This window comes from Perissodus microlepis, chromosome 20, assembly GCF_051167445.1.
Source record: "Perissodus microlepis isolate ML-2025 ecotype Zambia chromosome 20, ASM5116744v1, whole genome shotgun sequence".
NCBI classification, from domain to species: domain Eukaryota; kingdom Metazoa; phylum Chordata; class Actinopteri; order Cichliformes; family Cichlidae; genus Perissodus; species Perissodus microlepis.
The window spans coordinates 9,745,470-9,768,118 of NC_140480.1; the positions used below are offsets into that span (position 1 = coordinate 9,745,470).

A 22,649-nucleotide genomic window follows, 5' to 3' on the forward strand; every position below is an offset into this window, starting at 1 on the left:
GGAAACTGCACACAGAAAGGCCCAAGCTGGCAAGCAAATTTGAACCCAGGACTGCTGTGAGGTGATGGTGCTACCCATCACAACAACATGCTGCACCATGGGGAAACTGGCAACGTTTAATCGTTTGTGTATCATCGTATCACGTCTCATTTTTGTTTCTATGGCTAAGTTTTTGATCGCAATTTGTATTCAGTTATGGATATCCACAAACATTTGCTTCTCAGTTGTAGTTTATATCTCTTATGTAAAGACATTATTTTGCCATAAATGTTTTCTTGTTAAGCCTTATTAAAAAAAAAATTCAATATTACCTCAAATGAATCTGTGGAATACGCAAAGTAAAATAACAACTTCGTTTAACTGAGGAGCTTGTAAAGAAAAGGTATTTAAGTCCTACTGAGAGCTTTCCATTAAAAGGGTCGTTGACCAACGATTGATCGTGTGCCTCAACACATGAGCCAGGGTGTGAAAAAGGGTGTGGGTCATTATCACCAGAGTTTTCAGGTGAAACTATTATGAGACCTTGCCTCACTATATCATGAGACCTACTGAGCTCAACTGATGCATGTGAGTGGGTGTTAAGGCCCTGGAAAGGTATCTCAAAACTGGATTGTAGGTGACATCTGTCATAGGCCATTTCCAACTGTTAAATATTTTCTTTGGTGAAAAGGGTTTTTTTTGCCTTGAACTAAAACATTTACATAAAAAGGCACCTCTTTATCCATGATTTATGCTTTGTGTTAAACTGCTGTATTCTAACCACTTTCAGATACTTCAGCTTCTAGGCTAAAGCAAACAATAGAACTGAGCATAACAGCACAGTGCAGATTAGTCAGCATGTCAAGTTTGTAGACTGTGTTTACACTGATCGCTTATTCGGGTTTCGATGGAGGTCCCTAGGGGTTTCCTGTTTACATTAAATGTATCAACAAAAAGGAGGTATTTGTTGACACATTTATTATTCATGGTCATATACTCATTCTCCCGACACTGTTATAATAGCTACTGTAATGTTTGCAGATTAACACCAGGTTATTATCAGTCAGTGAATTAATATCTTATCTGTGCAATTAACTTTTTCCCTTAGAAGCATTAATTCTGGTATTGAGTCCTTTAACATTATTTATAACCAAGTTGTCTGAAAAACATTACACTGTCATGGCTTTTTGCAAAAGCCTGCAGGGGATTTGTGGATGGTTCATATCTTAAAAGTCATACACTTTGGGGCAACTATTAAGTCGCTCCAGTGGCTATGTTGCTAGATTGAACAACTTTAAAGGATTATGGATTGAGAACACACCAAAGACAGTGGGATGCTTGTGAGCGCTCATACAGTCTGTTTCCAGTCATTCAACCTTCCCCAATTCGACCAGCCCCAAGCACAGCATGTCCACACGAGAGAGAAGATTCTTAAAATAGAGATGGGAGTATATGGAGTATGCATTTGAATTACCCTAAGAGAGTGACAGAGATGGAGAAAGAAAGGAGAGAACAGGGAAGGAGCTGTGTGGTAGTCTTACCCCTCTGGGGGTAAAAACTCTCTGATAACATCCAGGCCACAGAACAAGGACGACTTACTCTAAGGGCAATGCACATATATTGCAGACTGGATGCACTGGCAAAGCTAGCTGCATTTGACTGCTGTATCAGATTACAACAGGGCCTTATTTACTTGCAAACTGAATATTGATAAATTCTAGATTTACATGAACATGTTATTGGCATATTGGCATTGCATTGTGGCTCAGTTAACCTAAAATCTTTACGTGGTAATTAGAATTGGTTGTTATTATTGTTTTGGTCACTGCTGACCTCACAACACAATATCACTATCTTGGTAGTGAACTTAACTTGTCTATAGTCACCAAACATCAAACAATCCTTTGCCACAGAGATCACTGGCCAGGTATGACTGATAGAAATGTATAACATAAAATGTATCATGCACTGTCACATTATGCTAACAGACCTCCAGTTTCAGTAGTAGTAATAAGAGGATTAATGTCAATTTAGCCTCACAATAAAAACCACAAGTGGATGAAGCCCTGGGGAGCTAAAGTGCTGCTTAATCTCCCCAAAGACTCAATTCTGACCTCTAGAACATGAAAAACAATGCCGACACACATTAAATAATTCCATCACTCTCACACTGGGAATTGACGTGCTTTCCTACAGAAAACACAAATTTACAATGAATGGAAATGACTGACCCCTCTAGGATTAGCGAGGTAAAACATGTCTTTTTTTTCAGCTGCAGCGCACTGAGAAACAAGGGCACAATAACATTCCCTATTTGCCCTTCCCAGTTCCATTAATTCCAGCATGTAGCTTTAAAAGAGTCTGACCCAGAATAATCACTGTGTTCAAGAGGAGGTCAGCAGAGATGTCCTGTGCAGCTGAAACTGCCTCAAGTTGGGAGGCTCAAAACAACTGGCTCTCTCTGTAAAACAAAGGCGCTACTGGAGAAGACACCACGCATGATCAAAACAAACTTACAAATATTTTTAGTGTTGTATTTCAGAATTTCTCACAGTTTTACTGAAGAATCAAACATAAAGTCCAATCATTAGGAGGATAATCCGACAACAATGAGGGGGGAGTCATCATGGAAAGCTTGCTAAGATAAGATGATAAAAAAAATCAAGCAAAGTTTTTTTAAACTTGAAACTGTGAAATTTTATCCACATGAATGCCAGGACCAAAGGTTTGGCAGCATCGCACTCTGGGGTATTTACTTTAATATTTATCAATATGATCAATGTTATACACTTCCCCTGTCAAGGTGAGATTTTTAAGGGAGATACAGGATAAGAAATTACAGCTGACAATGACATATTCTGACGTTGGGGTATGAAACATGAATGTCTGGCTGCTCTCACGGCACTCGTCCAAGAATAAATAATATTTCAAAGTTGGGAGGCTTACAGAGTTAATCTTACAATCAAAGTTTGCTGATTCAAAGTCAACAGGCTCCGTTGACACAAACTGCAATTTTACCATGCAGAGCACTGTATTGCTGGACCACCACTGTGTGATCAGAAAATAAGAAAAATAAGCTAATCACTTGAGGCAGCAGTTGACCTGCAAATGCAGTGTTCTCCGAGGTAAAATTACTGTGTTGACAAAGTCCAGTGACTTTAGAAGGCGATTACACCGATTGTGAAATGGTCATCTGACGGCAAGGCAGAAAAATGTTTTACAGCCTGTTTTAAATATAGCCTATGCCTAATCTAATATTGATTTCTGTAAGTGGGTGGCTAAAATACACGCCTACCTCAATACCTTGCTTTATCTCCATATCTGTTTGAGGGCATGCCAACAGTAGGTAATATTCTGACTATGGATAAGTACCTTATACAATCCCACTTCAAGAAAGCAAAGGAAGTTTGGAGTGGAAACAGTTTAGTCAGCTAAGTTTTTATTTTTTCTAAACCCTACAATCAAATTTATAAAATGTTTCCTGTTAGCTGTAAGTTTCCTGAAAATTCCAAACGCTCCAGAAAGACAATCTGACAGGGTTAAAACACATCCTGTGATAATTTTTTTTTGGGTCATTTTAGACAGATTAATAAAAGTGCATGAAAGATTTAACATGATGCTTTGACTTATAACCAGACATACAGTTGGCTTTTTATGTAGAACTTGAATCAAATCCTGCTCTCTCCCAGCATAAGACCCAGAGCAGACAGGCTCACATCAGCAGCAGGTGGAAGATAAAAGAAAAGGTTGAATGATTACAAAGCCAGTTTCATGTAAAATTATGAACCTTTTTAAATTTTGTTTTGATCCATGTCTGTAATAAAGAGGCTCTCAAACCTTCATATTCCCCACTGATAAAATTAAGCTTCTAATGTTTGAGGCTTTTTTGAATCATTGGTGGAACTGCCGAAGCACTACTAGTGGTGGGTAAAAAAATGAAGGCATAATATTGCCGTATTTTGCGTGGTGAGATTTTATTGATATAAGGACACCAAATATCGATATTTTATTCAATGCAATAAAATACAACAAACAAGAGGCCTCGTCTCATGCATCACCATCCTGAGATAATGTTCGCTGAGAAAACTTGCATTAAGTCAACTCAACGGAAAATCCATCCGACAGTGGACACGCTTAGCTTGATAAAGTTGGACCGACTGCTATCAGCCTCAGAGAGCTTGTTGACAATTTACAAATAATTGTTGTCTAATTTATAAATCCACAGATTGGCAACACATGGACATCAGTATGAATGAGTCTTTGTCAATAAGCAAAACTTACAGGAATCAATTCAGCTGGCTGTCACATCGCTGTATTCTGGTTATATTCCTATAGAACAGGAAGGTTGTTGAGCACAAATGCAGTAGTTAAATGTGAATTTCTGTAGATGGCAACAGATATGTGACTTTTGATGGTTTATCACAGTTAACTGGTGTATTATTGGAAAAAGATTGCATGTAAGTTCCAACTATACCCCATTCAGTTGCAAACTGACTCCAACTTAAGGCAACATTTATGACAGGTTTAAGTGACAGTGTTAGTAGCCTGTCAAACTGGAGTGAAATAACATCAGTTTATTAGTGGATAAAACAGACACTGACCAAGTTTAACTATGAGGACAAAATTTATTATTAAATAATAACAAATGTTCTGTTTTGGCTGTTTTTTGGTAAATAACCATGTCAACTAGTGATTAGTGACTAGTGACTACAAATACAGTAGATCATGATTAAGAAAACTGCATTTTAACAGGTCATACAGATGCATTCATCTTACAGAAAACAGATCTGTGGTCGGCGAGAAAAACAAAATATTACATTAAAAAACAGTTGTTTCCATGTATGTGTATATGCAAGTCAAAAACAGAAACAGAAATTTGTATTTTAAATAGATATTATAGATACTAGCTTGATAAAGCTTGGACTAAAAGATGTTTAATACGAGGTCTTGGACGTTATGCAAGTTGACACCCATCTGCACACAGACTGCACAAGTGTCTGTCGTTGCAGCTGTGCAGTGGTCATTGTTTGTAGCTGCTTCTGATGAACATGTCAACCCAGCATGTCCTAGGCATGTTCAATAGCAGACATAAATAAAAGCTGGCCAAGGAAGTGTCTGGATATGCTTGGGATCCAGAAAGCCCTGCTGTGTACTCTGGCAGTGTGGCAACAAGCAGTCTTCTGTTGAAATAGCTGAAAGGTGGACTGCTGCTGCAAGAATGCCACAAGTTCAGGTTAGGACACCTGATCTCAGTACCTCTGTCCAGTCAGATTTCCACCAAGTTCAGTAAGATCAGAGATGGTGCTTTTATAGCTAGTTTGAGGCATGCCAACAGCCAAGCCTTGGTCAATCTCAGTCAGTCATGGTATGACGGCACTGATGATGATAATATTGTGCATATATTAGTATAAGTACTAGTTTATATTCAGAGACCGCTGGTTAGAAAATGTGGCGGTGTAGAAATGAGTTCATCTGTGTTTGGTAAACAAATCAACAATGTTACAATGGACTAAACTCGATCAGCTGTAACCAAAAACTACTCACAGAATATGTTTGGGTTTAAAATGATGATTAAAATGATGTACAGAGAAATCGACTGCAAACAAAGATTAAAAATGTATTTCATGCATCAAAACTTGCTTCTATTTTTCAAAACTTGCTTCTATTTTTTACATACTTTACTGTATGTATGCAACTCTTTCTGTGATAAACTGTGTTGTAGTGGTATCACGCTATCATTGATACAATGATATTCCCTAGCACACAGAACAAAGCCAAATTTGTCTGACAGCAAAGGCCATGTGTCAGCCTCCATTGATGTTTAGTAAAGAAGTCACTTCAACCAAACACAGCACTTTGCAAAACATTCAATTCAATTCAGTTCAATATAATTTTATTTATACAAAATCACAATAACAGTCAATTAAGACACTTTATATTGTAAGGTGGAGACACTACAATGCAGGAACACCGAAGTGGAAAAAACAAACTTGGCTCACCACTACAAACAAGCCATCAAGTACACGTGTGACCCGAGCTTTAACAAATGACTCGATTGGACGACGCCGGAACATCTGCCAGTTGTGTGAAAGGTAAAGGAAAATTACTGATGCGGTTACATGGTGGTAAAAGAGGACTTTAAGCAGCTGGTTAAAAAGCTCAACATCCCAGACTCCCGAAGAGTTGAAAGGTAAAGTTTCTTTAGCTATTGTTAAACTAAAGTGATAAGCAGTTATGTTTTACTTTTACATAACATTTCCTTGGCTACTTTTGTGGCTTTCCTGTGTTGCTATATATACTCCTATGTCACTAGTAATGCAATATAAATCTGCTCCTGCTGACAACAGAAGGCACAAGATTCTCACTTTGAATCAGTTAGTGTGTCATAAACGAGCTCATTTGAAAAGAATGGTGGAAAACACACTTCAGTATTTTTTTTCTGTATCATCATAAATATCGTTATCACAAAATTCCTTGAAATATTGTAATATCATTTTGAGAAAATATTGCCCAACCTCTACTGTGTACTGTGAGCAAATAGACTCAAGATCTAGAATATATAAAAGCAGACGTTTTATGTGCATGAATAAATCTGATGCAGACTAAATGTATTCAGACAGGTTTAATTTCAAACTGCTGCTTCATCATCTGTGTGCGTGTGGGGTGGGAAGCAGATGATAGGGCTGCAGACCTTTGGGACATTTAGGTTATAGAACAAAAGTGAGGCTGTTTTTTTGCGCAGTGCTCACACGGTGCACAACTCTCAGGGGGACTGAGGGAATATGTGGGAGCTTCACCGCAACAAGGTCCAGAAAAACACTTACTCAAATACACTCTCTGACCACTCTGCTGCCCTTAATACACCTGTCTCTCAGGCTTTCTTTCTCCTCTCACACTGTTTTCTCCACACAATGGAGAAAACACACGATTCTGGGTGGAATCAAACTATCTCTGCCTTAAAAAAAAAAAAAAGAATGAAATCTGCTGTTCTTTATTTATGGTAGAAATAACACCACCTTTGTTCCCCCCAGCTATTTGCTTTCATCCTCCTATCCATTTACATGAAGAGCTGACCTATCGTACAGACTACTCAGTTAATGTGCTTTTGCTACTGATCACACAAAGACTGCTTTCTGGCAATAAGCCTGGTCACTGCTTTTAAATCTGCATCTGTTATTTTAATAAGCACATACTGGTGTGTTGTTCAGCCCACCATGTTAGTCCAGACTCAGTTTCCTTTATAACTGTTTGATGAACTAAGATAAAGGTTTGGATGAATTTGACTTACATCTCATTTAACCATTAATGTAGCTTGCTTATCTGTCAGTTAAATCTACCACATTCGATAAGCAAAATAAGCAGTCTCTATCAATTCAAAAGCTGCCAGCAAATTTGAGCTGAAATTTTGTAACATAAAGCAAATGCAAAGGTTCCAATAACAGTAATATTCTTCTACACTGGTTTGCATGAAATCTACTATTATGAGGGCATCATTAGTAAAAATGTGAAGCCATTAACAGCTAAAATATTTATGTCATATCACTGCAACTAGCGGTTACTCGTAGCCACAGTATTCTATGAGCCTACCCTGATCTCACCTCAGTACACTGATCACTTAAACCTGACAGGCAGATCAGAGCTAGAGTCGGGTGTAATCTACTGCCCTTTTCAGACATGGGTTACTATAACACAGCTGATACTATAATATTGCAGGCTTCATCAGTCTGTGAAAGTCTGTGAAATTGGGCTTTCTTTTATGTTAATGTTGCTCATGACAGATAAGATGGAGAGAGCTACAGTACATGCACGATTGGTCAGTACATGTGTGCTGCAATAAATGATTTTTTTTTCTTACTAAAAAAATGGCAGAAGAATATGTTTCCCAGACAGATAGTTTGTAATCTTAATAGTATTTAATGCTATTCCAAAACAACTTTATCAAACTGAGAAACTATGGGCACATGCAGCACACGTTACATGCCCTGTGCATGCCTGCTCTTCAGTGCAAGTGCAAGTATTCAAACTTATTGTGTTTAAAGTAATGCATGCAGTATAGTTACTACAAGAGGTGGGACCTTGTTTTTAACTGCAAATTATGTCCTTAAAATTAAACCATATCAATGTCTGTTTTATCCAATAAGAAAAGGTTATCAAATCCCTTCAGAATTTTTTGTTATGTCTTTTTCGTTGCAAAATGACTGTCAAGCACACCAAGTTAAACCTGCCATAGATGTTGCCCTATGACAGAGTCAGACTGCAATCAGTCTGCAACTGAATGCCAATTAAAGGTTGGCAATTACATTCAATCCATTTTTGATTACCCAGCAATTAACTGTAATAAATCATCAAAATTGCATACCTCTTTCTTTAAAGACAGAAATTCATATAGAACAGGATGGTTATCCTGTTCTATATGAATATAACCAGTAAACAACCAACTGACAACCAATTGAGTCGAGTTTCCTTGAGTTTTGTTCCCTGACAAAAACTCATTCAGACTGATGGCAACATGTTGGCATCAGAGAGATGAGACCTTGTGTTCATAGTATTTTTAATTTATTTAAGAAAATATTAATATTTAGTGTACAATATTGCAAAATATGCCAATACTATACTGTGTCATTTTTATAGTTACTAGATCCAATTTAGTAATACTGCCACCACCGCTTTTATGGACACATGACCAGAGTGCAAGGATGAAGTCGACAAGTTCAGGCGCAGTGTCATCGCTGCAAAGAAGTGCATATCTGAAAGAGCCTAATGTGTCTCCAGGGAGATAATGCCTAAATTGACTGGGATCATCTCTTGAAAAAGAAACAAAAATCTGCAGAACAGTGTGTAATCATGCGTACAGCCTGAAAGAAACACCCAGTTGTCATTTAAGAAAATATACGACCATTTAAAAGGCTGAACTTCTCAGAGAAATGAATGTTATTCATGTGAAAAATATGGCAGGCCTGCTTTTCCAGTTCAATAAACACAATAGACTGCTAATGATAATGCAAATTGAAAATGTCAGAAGGTATACAAAATGCTGAAAGGAGTTCTCTGCAGCTTTGATGAATGGTGCTGCATACAGGATATTTGTGAATTATGAGGCTACACAGTTCGTTCCATTATTCCATTTAAAACTCATTTTAACTGGCACCTGGCCCACAGACCCAGACACAATGGAAACATTTTATGGCACTGAACTTTGAGACACTGTTGAAATAGTGCTTTAGATTCTTATCAAATACAAAAGTTAATTATTTTCTAATAGAAAGCAAAGCCTCATTTACTAAAACTGTCTGCAGGATTTAATATGTGCTAATAGGCAACGTGTCTTAGAGAAAGAATGACAGTCAGCATTATCCATTATCAAACACTAACATTCTCACAAAGTAAGGCATGCAAAGCATTAGTATGTCTCTAGAGACATCAGCACCTTTCTTATCCACCGTAATTCTCACAGACAGTATCACATTGTGGCAACAGCTCAAAATGGACTATTAGCAAAATGCTCTATTGTTATTTTAATCCATTTCTGCTCACTTTTCATTTTTCCCTTTGCTTGGCACTTTTTTTCCCTCCACTATCTCCCAATGTGCAGAGAACTTTTCAGGGAAAAGACTCCAATGGCCTTTTTATTTCTGAGGGAAGATTAGTGAGACGGGAGTTTTTGCATCTTTATACATTTAACTGCAAGCGATCCTCATGATGAACATCATGTTTTCCGTTTTTATTTTTCATCCCCCAATGTTACACATATTTAACAGTATTTATGTTTAAGTACCATTTCACTCTTAATAACTGTGGTTTATTTGCTGTCAGAGATTTTCTTATTTGTTTTGTTTTTTCATGCCTGTAGGTTTGTTTTATTAGATTTTTGCATTTACAGGAAGAGTCATAAATTTTGAACAAAACCTGTTTTTGTAGTTATCGCCCCACACCACACACAAATAATCAAATATAATTGAAGTTCATACTTTCAGCTTTATTTCAGAAAGTTTTACAGCTTCAACATTAACTGGCCAAGAAGTTTCATGGCCAGGTCTAGCCTGTGTTCTCTTGTTATTTCATGACAAAACAATCAGAATGTGTGAAGTCGATTCACAGTGTTGGATGTGTATTTTATAGCTTTTCGCTGTCATTTTAAATATATGCTCCACAAGATGTTAGTCCAAGGGACAGAAGACGTCATGACATTGAAAAACAGAGCACACCTGTCACAGGGACAGCAAAACGTTTAGGAGTGGCAACATTAACAGTCTGATTCATTCTTAAAATATTACAGTGTTTATTTACAACAAGGTGCAAACCTCTGGTTACACTCAAGAACAGGAAGGCCAGGTCAGACTTTGCCAGAAAACATCTAAAAGAGCCTGTGCAACTTCTAAAAACAAAGAAAAATGGAAGAAACCAAGAAAACTGTTTGCCATAATGATGGGAAGAGAAAACTTTGGAAAAGGAAAGAAACAATTCATGATCGTAAACATACCACGTTATCTGTGAAACATGATGGAGGCAATGTGACAGGATGTGGCTGTATGGCTGCCAGGGGTACCGGGGCGCCACTGTTTATTGATGATGTGACTGTTGACAGAAGTAGCAGGAAGAAATGTGAAGTATATATTCTGTTCAGATTTTCGAACGCTGCAAAATTGATTAGATGGTACATAACAGTGCAAATGAAGTTTGTCGAGATAAAGGAAATTAGGACTCTTCAATGGCCAAGTCAGTCAAAGAATCCAAGTAATAAATACAGTCGTTATATTTAAAAATCAGGTTAGTTTTTCCAATTAATTTATAGCCTCTTTATAACTTCAATCACATCTTGATTGTTTGACAGAAAATCCCTTGTGGGGGGATACAAGTACAAAGGCAAAATTACAGAAATGGTCTAATTTACAAACAAATTATAGCTCTAAATGTATAAAATTAGTATTTCTAATGTATTATAGTTAAAATATTCCACATCAACACCAACAATAACAGTTGTATTATTTAGTCATTTATTTTGAAGACATAAGTGCAGAAACATGGAAGAAGAGCATCATGTTTTTCATATAAATGTGATTAGATGTGACTGGAGAGGGTGGGTACAATTTTATGTTGCACTTGATTTTTACAGTACTAGCTACCTGCTGTAGCGCTAATCACTAATTGTGTGGTGGAACAGACAGAACAGCAGGACTGCGTATGTGCACACAGGAGGAGAGAAGGCAGAGACAGAGAGACACTGGGAAGTGGAATATGGAAGTAAAATGTATCTATAACAGAAGGGGAGCATTGATTTACAGTTGGATTCATATGATAGCTTAGCCTACCTTAATTAGTTGACCTGTGTATTTATGTACTGCACATTTTCTAACCCTCCCGTTCAGCTTTACACCACATACTTAAACTGACAATCAGACCATGGTTGTTGGTCGTTGTTTGCATTTCAATTGCAGAAGCATTTGCATTTCATCAAGAAGACCTGAGGGGGTTCATCCTCTGTCCACTTAAAGGAAGAGCCGTGATACCCTGAGTCTGTATTTGCAGCCTGTTGAATATGCAATCACGCCTTTGTTGGAAAGTGAAAAGGGCTGTGTGCTCAAGCTCTCAGCTCTCAGACTAAGTGATGGGGCAAATATAACCCAGCATGTATACACACACTCGCACTCACACACACTAACATACCTACATGCAAATGGCTCTGTATTGGCAAGCACAATTGCCAAGATACACAGGAACCAAATCGCTTATTCCCACTACGTTGTGTTTCTAATTTGTTGACTGTGGTGGCTAAATCCTCCTCAATGCCACTCTAACCAAGTAACATGCCTCTGGTATCAAATGAATGTGATTAGCTTTGAGACTTGCCAGATGTTTACAATCCCCGCTGACATATCCCACTGATCAGCAATAAAAGAAAAAAGGCATATCACTCAAGTTGTCTGCTTTGATGCAGGCTATACAAACAATTTCCCTTCCACAGTGGCCCGGCTTTCATCTTGACTCTGAGGAAACTAAATGTTTTGTCCTTTTTCCAAATTACCAGAAATACAGAGCGACCCTCCTTAGTTACTGATAGTGAACATACAGTACCTTTCCATGTTATCTGTAATACATGGGAGCTTTGTTCCAGAATATCTTGAACATCAAATTGAAAGGTCAGAAACATTGGTAGGAAGATACTGATCATCTGTGTAGAAACATGAACTTCTGTTATGACCTTTTACTTTGGATGATGCCCGAATGCATCCCTTATTTCCCCACTCTACTTCTAAAATAAATCCTAGCTCTTCTCATCATAAATCAAAATGTACTGTTTATGATTATCTCTAGATGCTTGCTGTGTTTATATTTATTTATTTAGCTATTTTATTTTTAGGGATCTCAGCGGCATGTGTTTGCATTGCTCGTAAAAATGCAGGCTCCGAGGTGTAGGAGTTAAGCTGTCCTCAGTAGATATCCAGTATTAGGGAGATAAATACCACAGTTGGCTTTCCAAAGAGTTCCAGAGATTTATGGATTGCCTCGGTGCAGCAGGCCTCTGGGAGGCAAATATTGTATGAAATCTTCCAAATGTTTTAGTAGTGTGCAACGCGCACACACACACACACACAAACAGATATGCACACAAATAAGACTCCATCCATGCCTGAAAGGCTGAGCTGCAGCAGCTGCTACTATGGCCGTAGTGTAAGAAACATTGCTGCATTGCTGAGGTCAGAACATAATTCATCGAGGAAAACAAACAAAAGAGAAAATGGGTGGGGCAGAGTGTGTATATGTGTGTATATGGGGGGTCTAAGGCGCAACAGCCAAGAGTGTTGCATCATCCCATTAATTACTCCCACTGCACAATGTCCTGCAGTAGAGTGTACATGACCCACATGCTCAGAAAGATAAGCAGGGCTGTAAAGAAACATGGTGGAAAAAGGAAATAACAGGACAATGCTTCGATCATATCAGCCCTTTACTGTCTTTAAGTCTTGTTTGTCTCTTGTGACAAACTTGACAGCAAATACCACTAAGTAGCTAAACACAAAATAAAGCAGGTGGCAGTTTGGGGTTTTGGTGGAGGAGGAGGAGGAGTAGAAAATGGCCCTCTGAGAGGCACCCCAGTGCCTGGAGAAGGCCAGTTAGTGGGAAGGGCCATGACGGATAAGTCTGATCCTTTGTAGAGGCAGTATTGATCCAGCAAAAGCTCACTACATGAATCAAGTATGAGTTCTGTGCTGTTAGTTCCTTTACTTTGTGGATGGTTGTGCTCCAGTGCGATAGAAACACGCAGACTTTTTTCATGTAGCACAAAGCGGACAAGCCGGTGATTAAACACAATCAGGCTGAAGGTTGCTGCCAATAAGGTTAGAACACGGACTATAAATTCATGAGATCTGAATATGGAGGTTTTATTCAGAGGTTTACTGTCATTTGGCGGTCTACAGCCGGTTCCACAAAGCAAAACACTTATTCTGACTGCTATTGATTTTTTTTTTTTGATCACCAGTGCATAAATTCAAGTATTTTAAGTGTTCGGTTTTCAAAAAAAAGAAAGAAAAAACTAAATGAGCTAAACTCCAGGCTTCTCATTTCAAGCTTCCGATATGCTCTCGTGTGTTGCAGTAAGAAATTAAAGCACAGTAGCAGTTACGGTCCCATTCTGCCTTTGACTCCTCTCTGCTAATTGCTATGCCAGTCAGTGACAGGTCGTTCATGTTTCACCCACGTCTTCAACAACAGCTAGCCTCTCTCTTGTTCTCTGTCTTTCTCAGAGGTATTTCCAGAAGGTTTAGATGGACAGCGTCCATGCCTTTTTTGTCTTTTATGTCATTAGAAAGGGACAACCTGTACCGGTCCTTCTGGATCTAACAGATTCCTGCTGAGCACAGGGTGCTAATGACACACATGCAGACACACTCACATACACACAGACACACACGCCTCCAGAGGATAGGATCTCCAAGAAGCAACACAGCCTATTTCACTGCAAATTAGGTTAATCACGCTCCAGAGAGGCCCAGTTAATAACCATCATAGAGGCTATTAAGATGGCACCTAAATCATAGGAATATCTGAATATCTGATGGCCCCTAACACAGTAATGCCATGTTTAGCCCTGGAGTTCTTAGTAGGGCTAGCTAAGAGAACCACGGCTTGTCATATAACCAGCTGCAGACTGATGATGCTGTGCAACTGTTTCTCATTGGGGAAGAAAAAAACACCTCACTGCAAACTGTAATACATGAGGAACCCTTCTCATTAAGCCAGTGATATTAATCAGAATTAGACTATTATAACAGTTTTCTTTTTCACACAGGAGTAACTCGCAAAATACCAAAGAAATTATCACCAGGTGTAGCAATATTAGGTAGCTCACAGCTCATTAAAACCACTCTCTTTTCTTTTTTAGTGCATATCTGAATCACTACTGTCAAATTCACTCGATGTATCACTCTTGATCACTCGTTGTATGCCTATTGAGCAGAAAAGGCTAAACATACAAAGACACAGCCATCTACGCTTTACAATCCTCCTCTAGGCAAGTGAAACAAGACAAATAAAGCCTTCGTAAAAGGCAACTGGTGTCTCAGTCAGCAACGCTGCCGCAGTGTGCCGAGGCTTGATAGCATCTCCGGTGCCTCAGCTGTACAAGAGCTCGCCATGGGGGACCTGAAACTGTGTGACATCCATGAAAGGCTCAGCCCAGAGATCCCGAGTGTGTGAGAGCCGAATCCCCGCTGGTTAACCCTCGAGTCAGATGCTCTCTGGTTCAAGCTCGTTATAACGCTGCAAATTACCAGCATTTAGCTTTGACTGGAAGATTTCACACATCACAGACAGTGAAGCATGTCGCAGGTCATGAGCGTTCATTGTTATCCATTTACGAGAAAAACTGAATGCACACCAACAAACAGCTGGTTTACAATTTGGGATGGCTACTTTAAATGACATTTTTTTTCTGAAATAAGAACCCAATTACAATTCGTTCCAATGTTATCATCACATCTTTACAGTCTTTTTAGTAAGTCTATAAATAATAGTGATAATCACTAAAGCCCAGCCTTAGCCCACAGGCTGTCTTAATGAGACGGTTTGCCCAGAACGATGAGTAACTACTGTAGTCATCTCTAGAAGCCTTGTTTTTTAAAATTGTATCCGTAACTCTCCATCAGCCCTTTTTTTCTCCTGGTCTACTGAAGCCAGCGCGGTTGCATTTACGCCCACATATTTACTTTCTGTAGGTGGTTTGTTCTTTGTCTCTTCCAACAGGTACAGTGGCTTTCTCTGTACACATTCAGTTCATCCATCCTTTTTTTTCAAACAAAGGAAAACAAATATTTTCACCACCCATACTGCAGGGAAGGAAATCACTCCAGTAAAAGCCCCGCCACCAACTGCTGCCATCAATGTCTGATAATCAGACACAGCAATGCAAAACTTTAGACTGTGGCGGGGTTTCTCGTGCACAGAGTAACCGTGGGCACCTCATGAAGACGCTTCGGCTACAGCTACTGAACTACCGAGAGTATTTTAATATTCTTTAACGAGTTTTGTTAATTGGGGTTTAACTTAAAAGAAAATTACTGCTAATAACAAGCGACTTCAGTCCATAAAAGCGGCTGCAGATCGTCCAATGTCCCATTTGGACATTCCAGTTTGTGTGAACAAGTGACAAGGAAATTCCCGATGATGGAAATTGGTTTCTCTGTGCCCCTTGCCGATCCATCTAAAGGCATGGCATTTCATTTCATCATCTCGCACAACTGCTCTGTCTAAGACGTGCATTGCCATTACCCTGCGAGGTCAGCCCTAAAGATGTACAGCGTGTGTCATGCATAACAAATGTACGGCTGCAACTGGGCAGGAATATGAGCTGCCGGTGGGAATGGGATCCAGCAGGTGGCAAGAAAACAGACTTGGTCTCATTTTGCAGTGTGTCATTACCTGTAAACCCACTTTTGGGCAAATGAATGATCTCACATAGGGCTTTTGTTTAGACTTCCTCACTCATCAGTTGGAGTCTGAAGCCTACTTTCTATATCTTCACTTTAGGGATGTAGTTCTATCATATCTATCATTTAAAAAAACAAACAATTTCTCTGGCAAAAAGACTTTAATATAGCCTAAAAAGATAAGGGAGGTGTTGTTCAGTGTGATCAAGCTGACCCCTGCGCACAGATATTTTGTATGCCATCCTCTCCTTGTGCTTGGATACGCACTCATCAGAACACCAAGTACTTTAATATTTTGGGGGGCAAAGCTTCTCAGTTTTATTTATTTCCTCATTTTACCTTCACTTTATGCCAATGAATTGCAAGTGGAGCTCACCTGGACGCGTTTATTCTCACAAGTGGGGAGGAATTGACAGACCTAACCTTGAGACCGTGCACGCGCGCGCGCGTGTCTACACACGTGTCGCTTTGAGCACGCGTCTGTTATCTGCGAATGTATGTGCGTCGCTTGCGCCGTACTGTTGGCGACCCCCAGCGTACAGGATGTGAAATTTTCCAATTATTTTCTTCCTTAAATTTTTTTTAAAAAATCACAAAACATATCTATAGAAAGCCTGTACCCGGATATTCTTTATTACCAACACTAAAGCAGCTAACATGTGTATAACTCTGATACAGCGGCAGCCACAGCCTCGCGTTTTTCACAGTCCAATTGATCTATGTTATTCGTTCATCAATTCCAGCAGACTCTAATAACTTGCAGTGGCGTAGATTTAAAAGAAAAAATTGAGACACGCTGTTGAAGAGAAATTACAATGCACAATCACAGTCTACATTTCCCCCCCTAATCATTCAAGAATTTAAGTACAAAGTAATTACTGAACAAAATAATTTGTGCCTTACCTGCGCGCGACACTCCGTTTTATCCACATTTTTTCTCTCTCTCTCTCTCTCTCGACTGTCGAAAACCGACTCAGTCCTCCAGGTATCCTCCCATTTGAATGGGTTTTTCCACCAAAGTCGGCAATTGCTGATGAAAAGAAAGCACTCAAGTTACGGACCTTACTCCAGCTGTCAACGCAAACATCATTTAAGCCATATCCTTCTACGTTGCGCACATCAAATTCCTCCCAAAAAAAGGACAGGGGGAAAAAAGGAGGAAAAAAACACTGCCGAAAAAAACAAACAAAAAAAATTCCACTAAAAATACCAGAACAATTGTCGGGTCTCTTTGAAGTTGTTCGTCAGTTCTTCTGTTGGCGATGATTTGCTCTCCCTGCTCACCAGCCGAGAGGAGAGAGAGGGGGTAGGCGCTTGCAGGCGGACAGGTGAGCGGGAAACCGAAAGAGGTACCCTCAAACTTTGCCTTCACGCAAATCGTTCATTTTTCAGTCGCCCCGGCAGAAAAGGCAAAGATGCAAGATGCCGAGAGCCGAAATCGGGGCATGCAGTTGGCATCCTCATTGCTGAAATGACGCCGTCACTTCTCCTACATTGCTGAACGGCAGATGAACGTCCAAAAACGAAAATTGGAAAAAAAAAAAATGGGGGGCGGAAGATGAGAATGTTCAGTTCTCTGAAGCAGGGAGGACTCAAGTCACCAGAGGCAGGGGGTCTTCATTATCTGTTGACATCTCTGTGGAGGGGGGTGGTTGAGAGGTTAGATAAAGTAAAATAAATGAAAATAAAATGAAATAAGGTGCAACTGAAAAGAAAAAGGAAGAGGGGAAGCGGCGGAGGAAAATCCTGGAGGCTGAGGGTTGTTTCAGAGGAGTTGGAGAGAGTGGCTGTGAGGGCTTGTCATTACAGCGGAGAGGAGACCGGCACGTCTCCTCCTGCTGCTCCTCTTCTCTCAGACTGACGAACGATCTGCCTGCTGAGCCCCACGCTGCCGTGACGTCACTTTAAAGCCAAATATGTCATGTGCTGGAGTGTCTCACGTCATATGGGTGCACATTCATGACTGCAAGACAGGGTATGACAAATCCAGTAGAGTACAGGAGTGTGCAGAGCTGCACACTACGGTTGGAAGACAATATAACAGTGAGACCATTACGTATCTGCACTTTTGTAGCCAGCTAAGGGAATCGCTGTGCCAAATAACCTTGTAGCCTGTAAGATAGCATATCATAAAATAATTTATATTTTATACGATATGAGACATAAAATAAAAACGACCCAGTTCATTTAGCCTGGGTATTGCTATGTTCTGCCATGCATAAGAGATCGACAACACTGCTCAATATCAGCTTGCTCACAAACTGCTAGTTATTCTTTGTATAGCATTTTTTTGAAGCCATAGACTGTATATAAAAGATGGACATAACAAGGACATCAATAAGCATAAATGCCTCTGGCTGCAAAAGCAGGTTGTCAAAATCACCCTCTCTCCTCTAATTTTCCTCCTATACTACTGATCAGAATTTAATCAAACTTACACAATGATTATCTAATGAGTAGCCATCTGAATTGTCAAGGCCAAAATCATATTTATTGTTTTATGGACAATTTTTACAAGACTTGCTACTCCCTTCAGAATAGATTTTACTCTGAAAGGAGATTTTATTGAAACTTATACACGATGATTGCCTAATGGGTCTTCACCCCAACTGTGTTCAGGTTCAAGGTCGCATTTGTTGTTGTTTTTTTTTATAGCAATAACCTGTGAATTGTGATGGAGCCGGATTGCTGATTTAATCACATATGCTCTTCAGTCCCAGCATCTGGTTTCAAAAAGCTGAAATAGATGACATCACAGTAACTAAATCCATTTTTTATATACAGTCTTTCGTTGAAGCCGCAAAACTTGTTCAGTTTAGATAAGAAGTTATTTTTTTCTTATTTGCTTTATAAATTTTTGAAGCAATATTTTTGGATTAAAAAATCTCTGGGAAATAAATAAAAATGGTTAATAACTATGTAGCCAATCAAGGACACATTAGTCTACTACAGCACATGTAAGATATAATACAACAATACACTGACCTGTGGCTGAAGACATTTTATGCATGTCTAACACAGTGTGATAATAAATTAGCCAAGGTAATATTGGCCTATATGATACATACTGCGATTGTATTACCGGGTCTATTGCTGACTGTAGACTCTAAACTGGCTCTAGACTCTGCAATGCTCTAATGATCCAGTCCAACCACAAAGGAGTGCCCGGAAAATTAAAAAGAGTCCCTTTTTTTGTTCAAAAATCCAATTCTGAAGCAACAGCCCAATATGAAACATTAACATTTTAACCAGGGGCACGGACAAGCCCATTTGTAAAGTAATAAAAAAAATGGAAAATTGAAGTTTCAAACATTTTTCATTTGATTTATTTTGATGGTGTAAATTGACCAAAGAACTGGAACGAATAATGGAACAATATGGGCAGCCTTTTGTAAGAAAGTGGTATTAAGCGAACTAGAACTTGCCTGACTGAAATACGTTTTTATTACCATCATTCATAATGTGTATTCCACCTCCCATCCTTTTTCAGTTTGGTGTTGGCTCATACTTCCTATATTCCTTGGTACAGGTGTCATGATCCAGAATGTGTAGTTCCTGTTGATGCCACTAGGACATGGTCCCAGTTTCTGTTTATGGAAAGCATGGCAACAGCAGGCAATGAGCAGGGATTATTTCACTGTATGCCAAAGAAGTAAGACTTTAAGGGTCCCCTACTCTGTAACACGTGAGTAGAGTTACAGTTAAGTCTGTAACACTTTAACTGTTTTAAAAGACTCAAAAGAGACAGAAAAAAGACACATTTCTGTATTCTGTTAGATCAGTTTGTCATTAGAAATGTGGGGTCTCATCCATCATTCAATGTAATCAAATTGATTATCATGTGTTTTTCACCTGTGATTGATGTTGTCAGTGCTTTTCACACTCCCTGCCCCACAAGTCAAAAAGGTCCATAGTGTACAATATACAGTATAAACAGAGATGGCTACAATGAGATGTCAGATATCAGGAAGTGCTCTGAACATCAGGATCAATCACATCACCCGAGCTTTGGAATAGCTCCACAATCTGAGGTTAAATGTTCTTTCCTTGTAACATTTGCTAGCTGAGTGCTGAAGCTAAAGCGACAGGTATTCTCTAGTGAGGGGCTTATATCTACCATCGTTCCCATATGACACGAATGCAGCATTAAACTGTCAACCTGGGGGCTTTTTGCACACCTGTACTACAAGATATCAGCGGTAGGCAAAATCCAATTTCATTAGAATCATTGTGCTCATGTGACCGCACAGCGAGATAGGTGAAAATATTACCCATGACAAGACCAGCTCTTGCGTGAGAGAAAGAGGGGATGTGCCGGCCTTTCTTGTACACCTCGGGGTCAACGTGTCAAACTGGTGAACGCATCACACCTGTTTTTTAGCCTCTGCAGCCGCTCTAGAATTTCCTGGAAAAGAAGAAAAAAGCATGTATAGCCATTGTATTTACTGAATTTAAAATTGCTTTGCACTCCAATTCTCGGTGTCTAAACCCGAGTCCGACTTTGCCTCTGGCGTGCCTGTCTGGGGTTGCCTTGATCAGCATCTAGTTATGAAGAAAGTCACTCATCTCCCAATCAGAACTGCAGCTGTTTCAGAACAGTGACTGCTCTATACGCGAAGATGCGACTTTCCTCCCCCACTAATTGTTGCTATAAAGCACACTTCTGTCAAATACCCTCATTACTCCATTACTGTGTATACGTACGTACTGATCCAAGTGGGTATCTCTGTCTGAGGAAGCGTTCCGTGGCTCCGCAGCAGATGGAAGCTGTCATCACTCTTTTTCTCTCTGTCACTTCCTCCATCTCATCCCTTCTCATTCACACTCCATATCCCACACTCGGTGTTTCTGCATGCCGTCTTCCTCCCTTTCCTGTTTGTGTGTGCACTCGCACGTGCCTTTGCCTTTGTTACTTCATGCGAGCAGCATATGTGCAGTAAAGTGTTAACGGGCTTATTTTGCCTCCGAGATAAGAGTCACAGGTTGTCATATATAAGGCTGCGGGTGGCTTGGGCTCACATGGACCTAAACGCAGCATACTAAACATCTGTTGTGTAAGCCATTAACACCCCGCCAAGAGAGTGCGAATTAAAAGGAAGAGAGATTTGGGTATTGCTGTGTGTCTGCTAAGCTGGACTGAGTCACTCTGAACAGCAGTTGTGGGTACAGTTAAGTGTGCAAGGGTGAAATTGATGCTGCAGAAGTTTAAAGCTGTGGTGTTGCTGGGGGTACACGCAGAGAACATGCAGTCTCTCCCTGAGGAAGAGGCCATTTATGTCTCTTGTGTATTCTCTCTCCTGTGCCCCCCCCATACCTTTCTGCGGGTATTTCCGACTCATGTCTCTGATCTGTTACTGGCCTCAGCAACCTGGTGAGTATTTGTTGTTTGTTGCTTCTCAGTGCTCTTCTTTGCGCTCTTCACTCTTCCAACCGGTTGAGGCAGATGGCCGCCCTCCCCGAGTCTGATTCTGCCTGAGGTTTCTTCCTGTTAAAAGGGAGTTGTTGTTCTTTTTTTCTCCCTACTGCTGCCAAGTCCTTGCTCAAAGGGAATTGTTTGGTTTCTCTCTATAATATTGTGAAGGCTTGTCCTTACTGTGCAAAGCGCCTTGAGATGACTTGAGCCAGATCTGTTGTGATTTGGTGCTATACAAATAAAACTGAATTGAACTGCCCAAGGCTTTAATCTAAAGTGAAATCTTAAGAGGTTTATACAAACGGCCACAAGCACAGATGTTTAAGAGAATATGAAAAGAGCTTGTAAGCACATATATGGATTCGGTTTTCCAGTGAACGATAATAATTATGTACAGTTTATTTATAATGTATTAGTTAACTCGCTCTGTCTTTAATAGAAGTTTCCTGTGACTGGAAGCAGAAGCGGAAAGCGCACAGAGGCTCACGAAGTGAAGTAGACCTATTGTGCTGTCTCCGTATTTTTATTCTTGGACTCCACTGGAATAATTTTACATGACTCATAGTTCAAACTAATCCTCATTTATCTCACGCCGGGTGCTCAGTTAATACCCTGTCTGAAACAAGTGTCTCAATTTAAGGCTACAGTCTCTGTAGGCTTTCTTCTGATTGGCTGCCCCTCACTTGTTTTTTCACAAACAGAATCTGGTGCTGCAGGGGACGGCGTCCTCTACTTTCCAAACTGTAAACTTACTAAAAGAAAAAAACAAATCCAAGTATGAAGCAGAGCTCACAAACATCAGTCTACAAAGATTAAAGCAAGACAACCGTCTTCGGTAAACGTTACACTTATTTCACTGTGTTTCACAATGAGCTTTTCAAAAATGAGTTGTATGAAACTGTGTCTGTATACAGGATGTAAATATACTATTAAAGGATGCACATGCAGGGAAATGGGATGAAACTCCTTCTGCTATGAGGAAACATGAAATAGTGAGTAAAATGCTATACTGTTCCACAAGTTAGTCAAATTAAAAGCTTAACTATATTGTAAGTGTGCACACTTTTCTTCCTTCCTTAAACAGGGAACTATTCATCATTCAGTCATCATTAGTCATTTTGGTTTGATTATCAGTACAAAGCAAGCATTTCAGCGATATGTTAATTACAGCTTGTATCTCTGATACTCCACCACTGCCCCTTAAATCAGGAAGCCAAATAACTTTAACTCTCCCTCACAAATCGAAACCCCAATCCAGAGTCCCAAAACCTGCTGAGTACTCTGTTTCAGAGCTTGACCACATGGAGCAAATCCCCTCTCATCAGCATGAG

At 39.7% G+C, this 22,649-nt stretch overlaps 1 protein-coding gene across 1 annotated transcript in view; it reads right to left on the reverse strand.

Annotated features, from left to right (window-relative positions):
* Window positions 1-17,803, reverse strand: part of ajap1 (adherens junctions associated protein 1) — a 51,678-nt gene extending 33,875 nt beyond the window's left edge. Inside the window, exons 1-2 of the mRNA XM_084916237.1 lie at window positions 17,116-17,803; window positions 16,809-16,935 (exon numbers count right to left, since the gene is read on the reverse strand). Of these exons, the coding sequence (XP_084772363.1) occupies window positions 16,809-16,837 (29 nt within the window). The 5' untranslated portion in view covers window positions 16,838-16,935; window positions 17,116-17,803. The remainder of the gene's footprint in view (window positions 1-16,808; window positions 16,936-17,115) is intronic.
* Window positions 17,804-22,649: the final 4,846 nt, after the last annotated feature.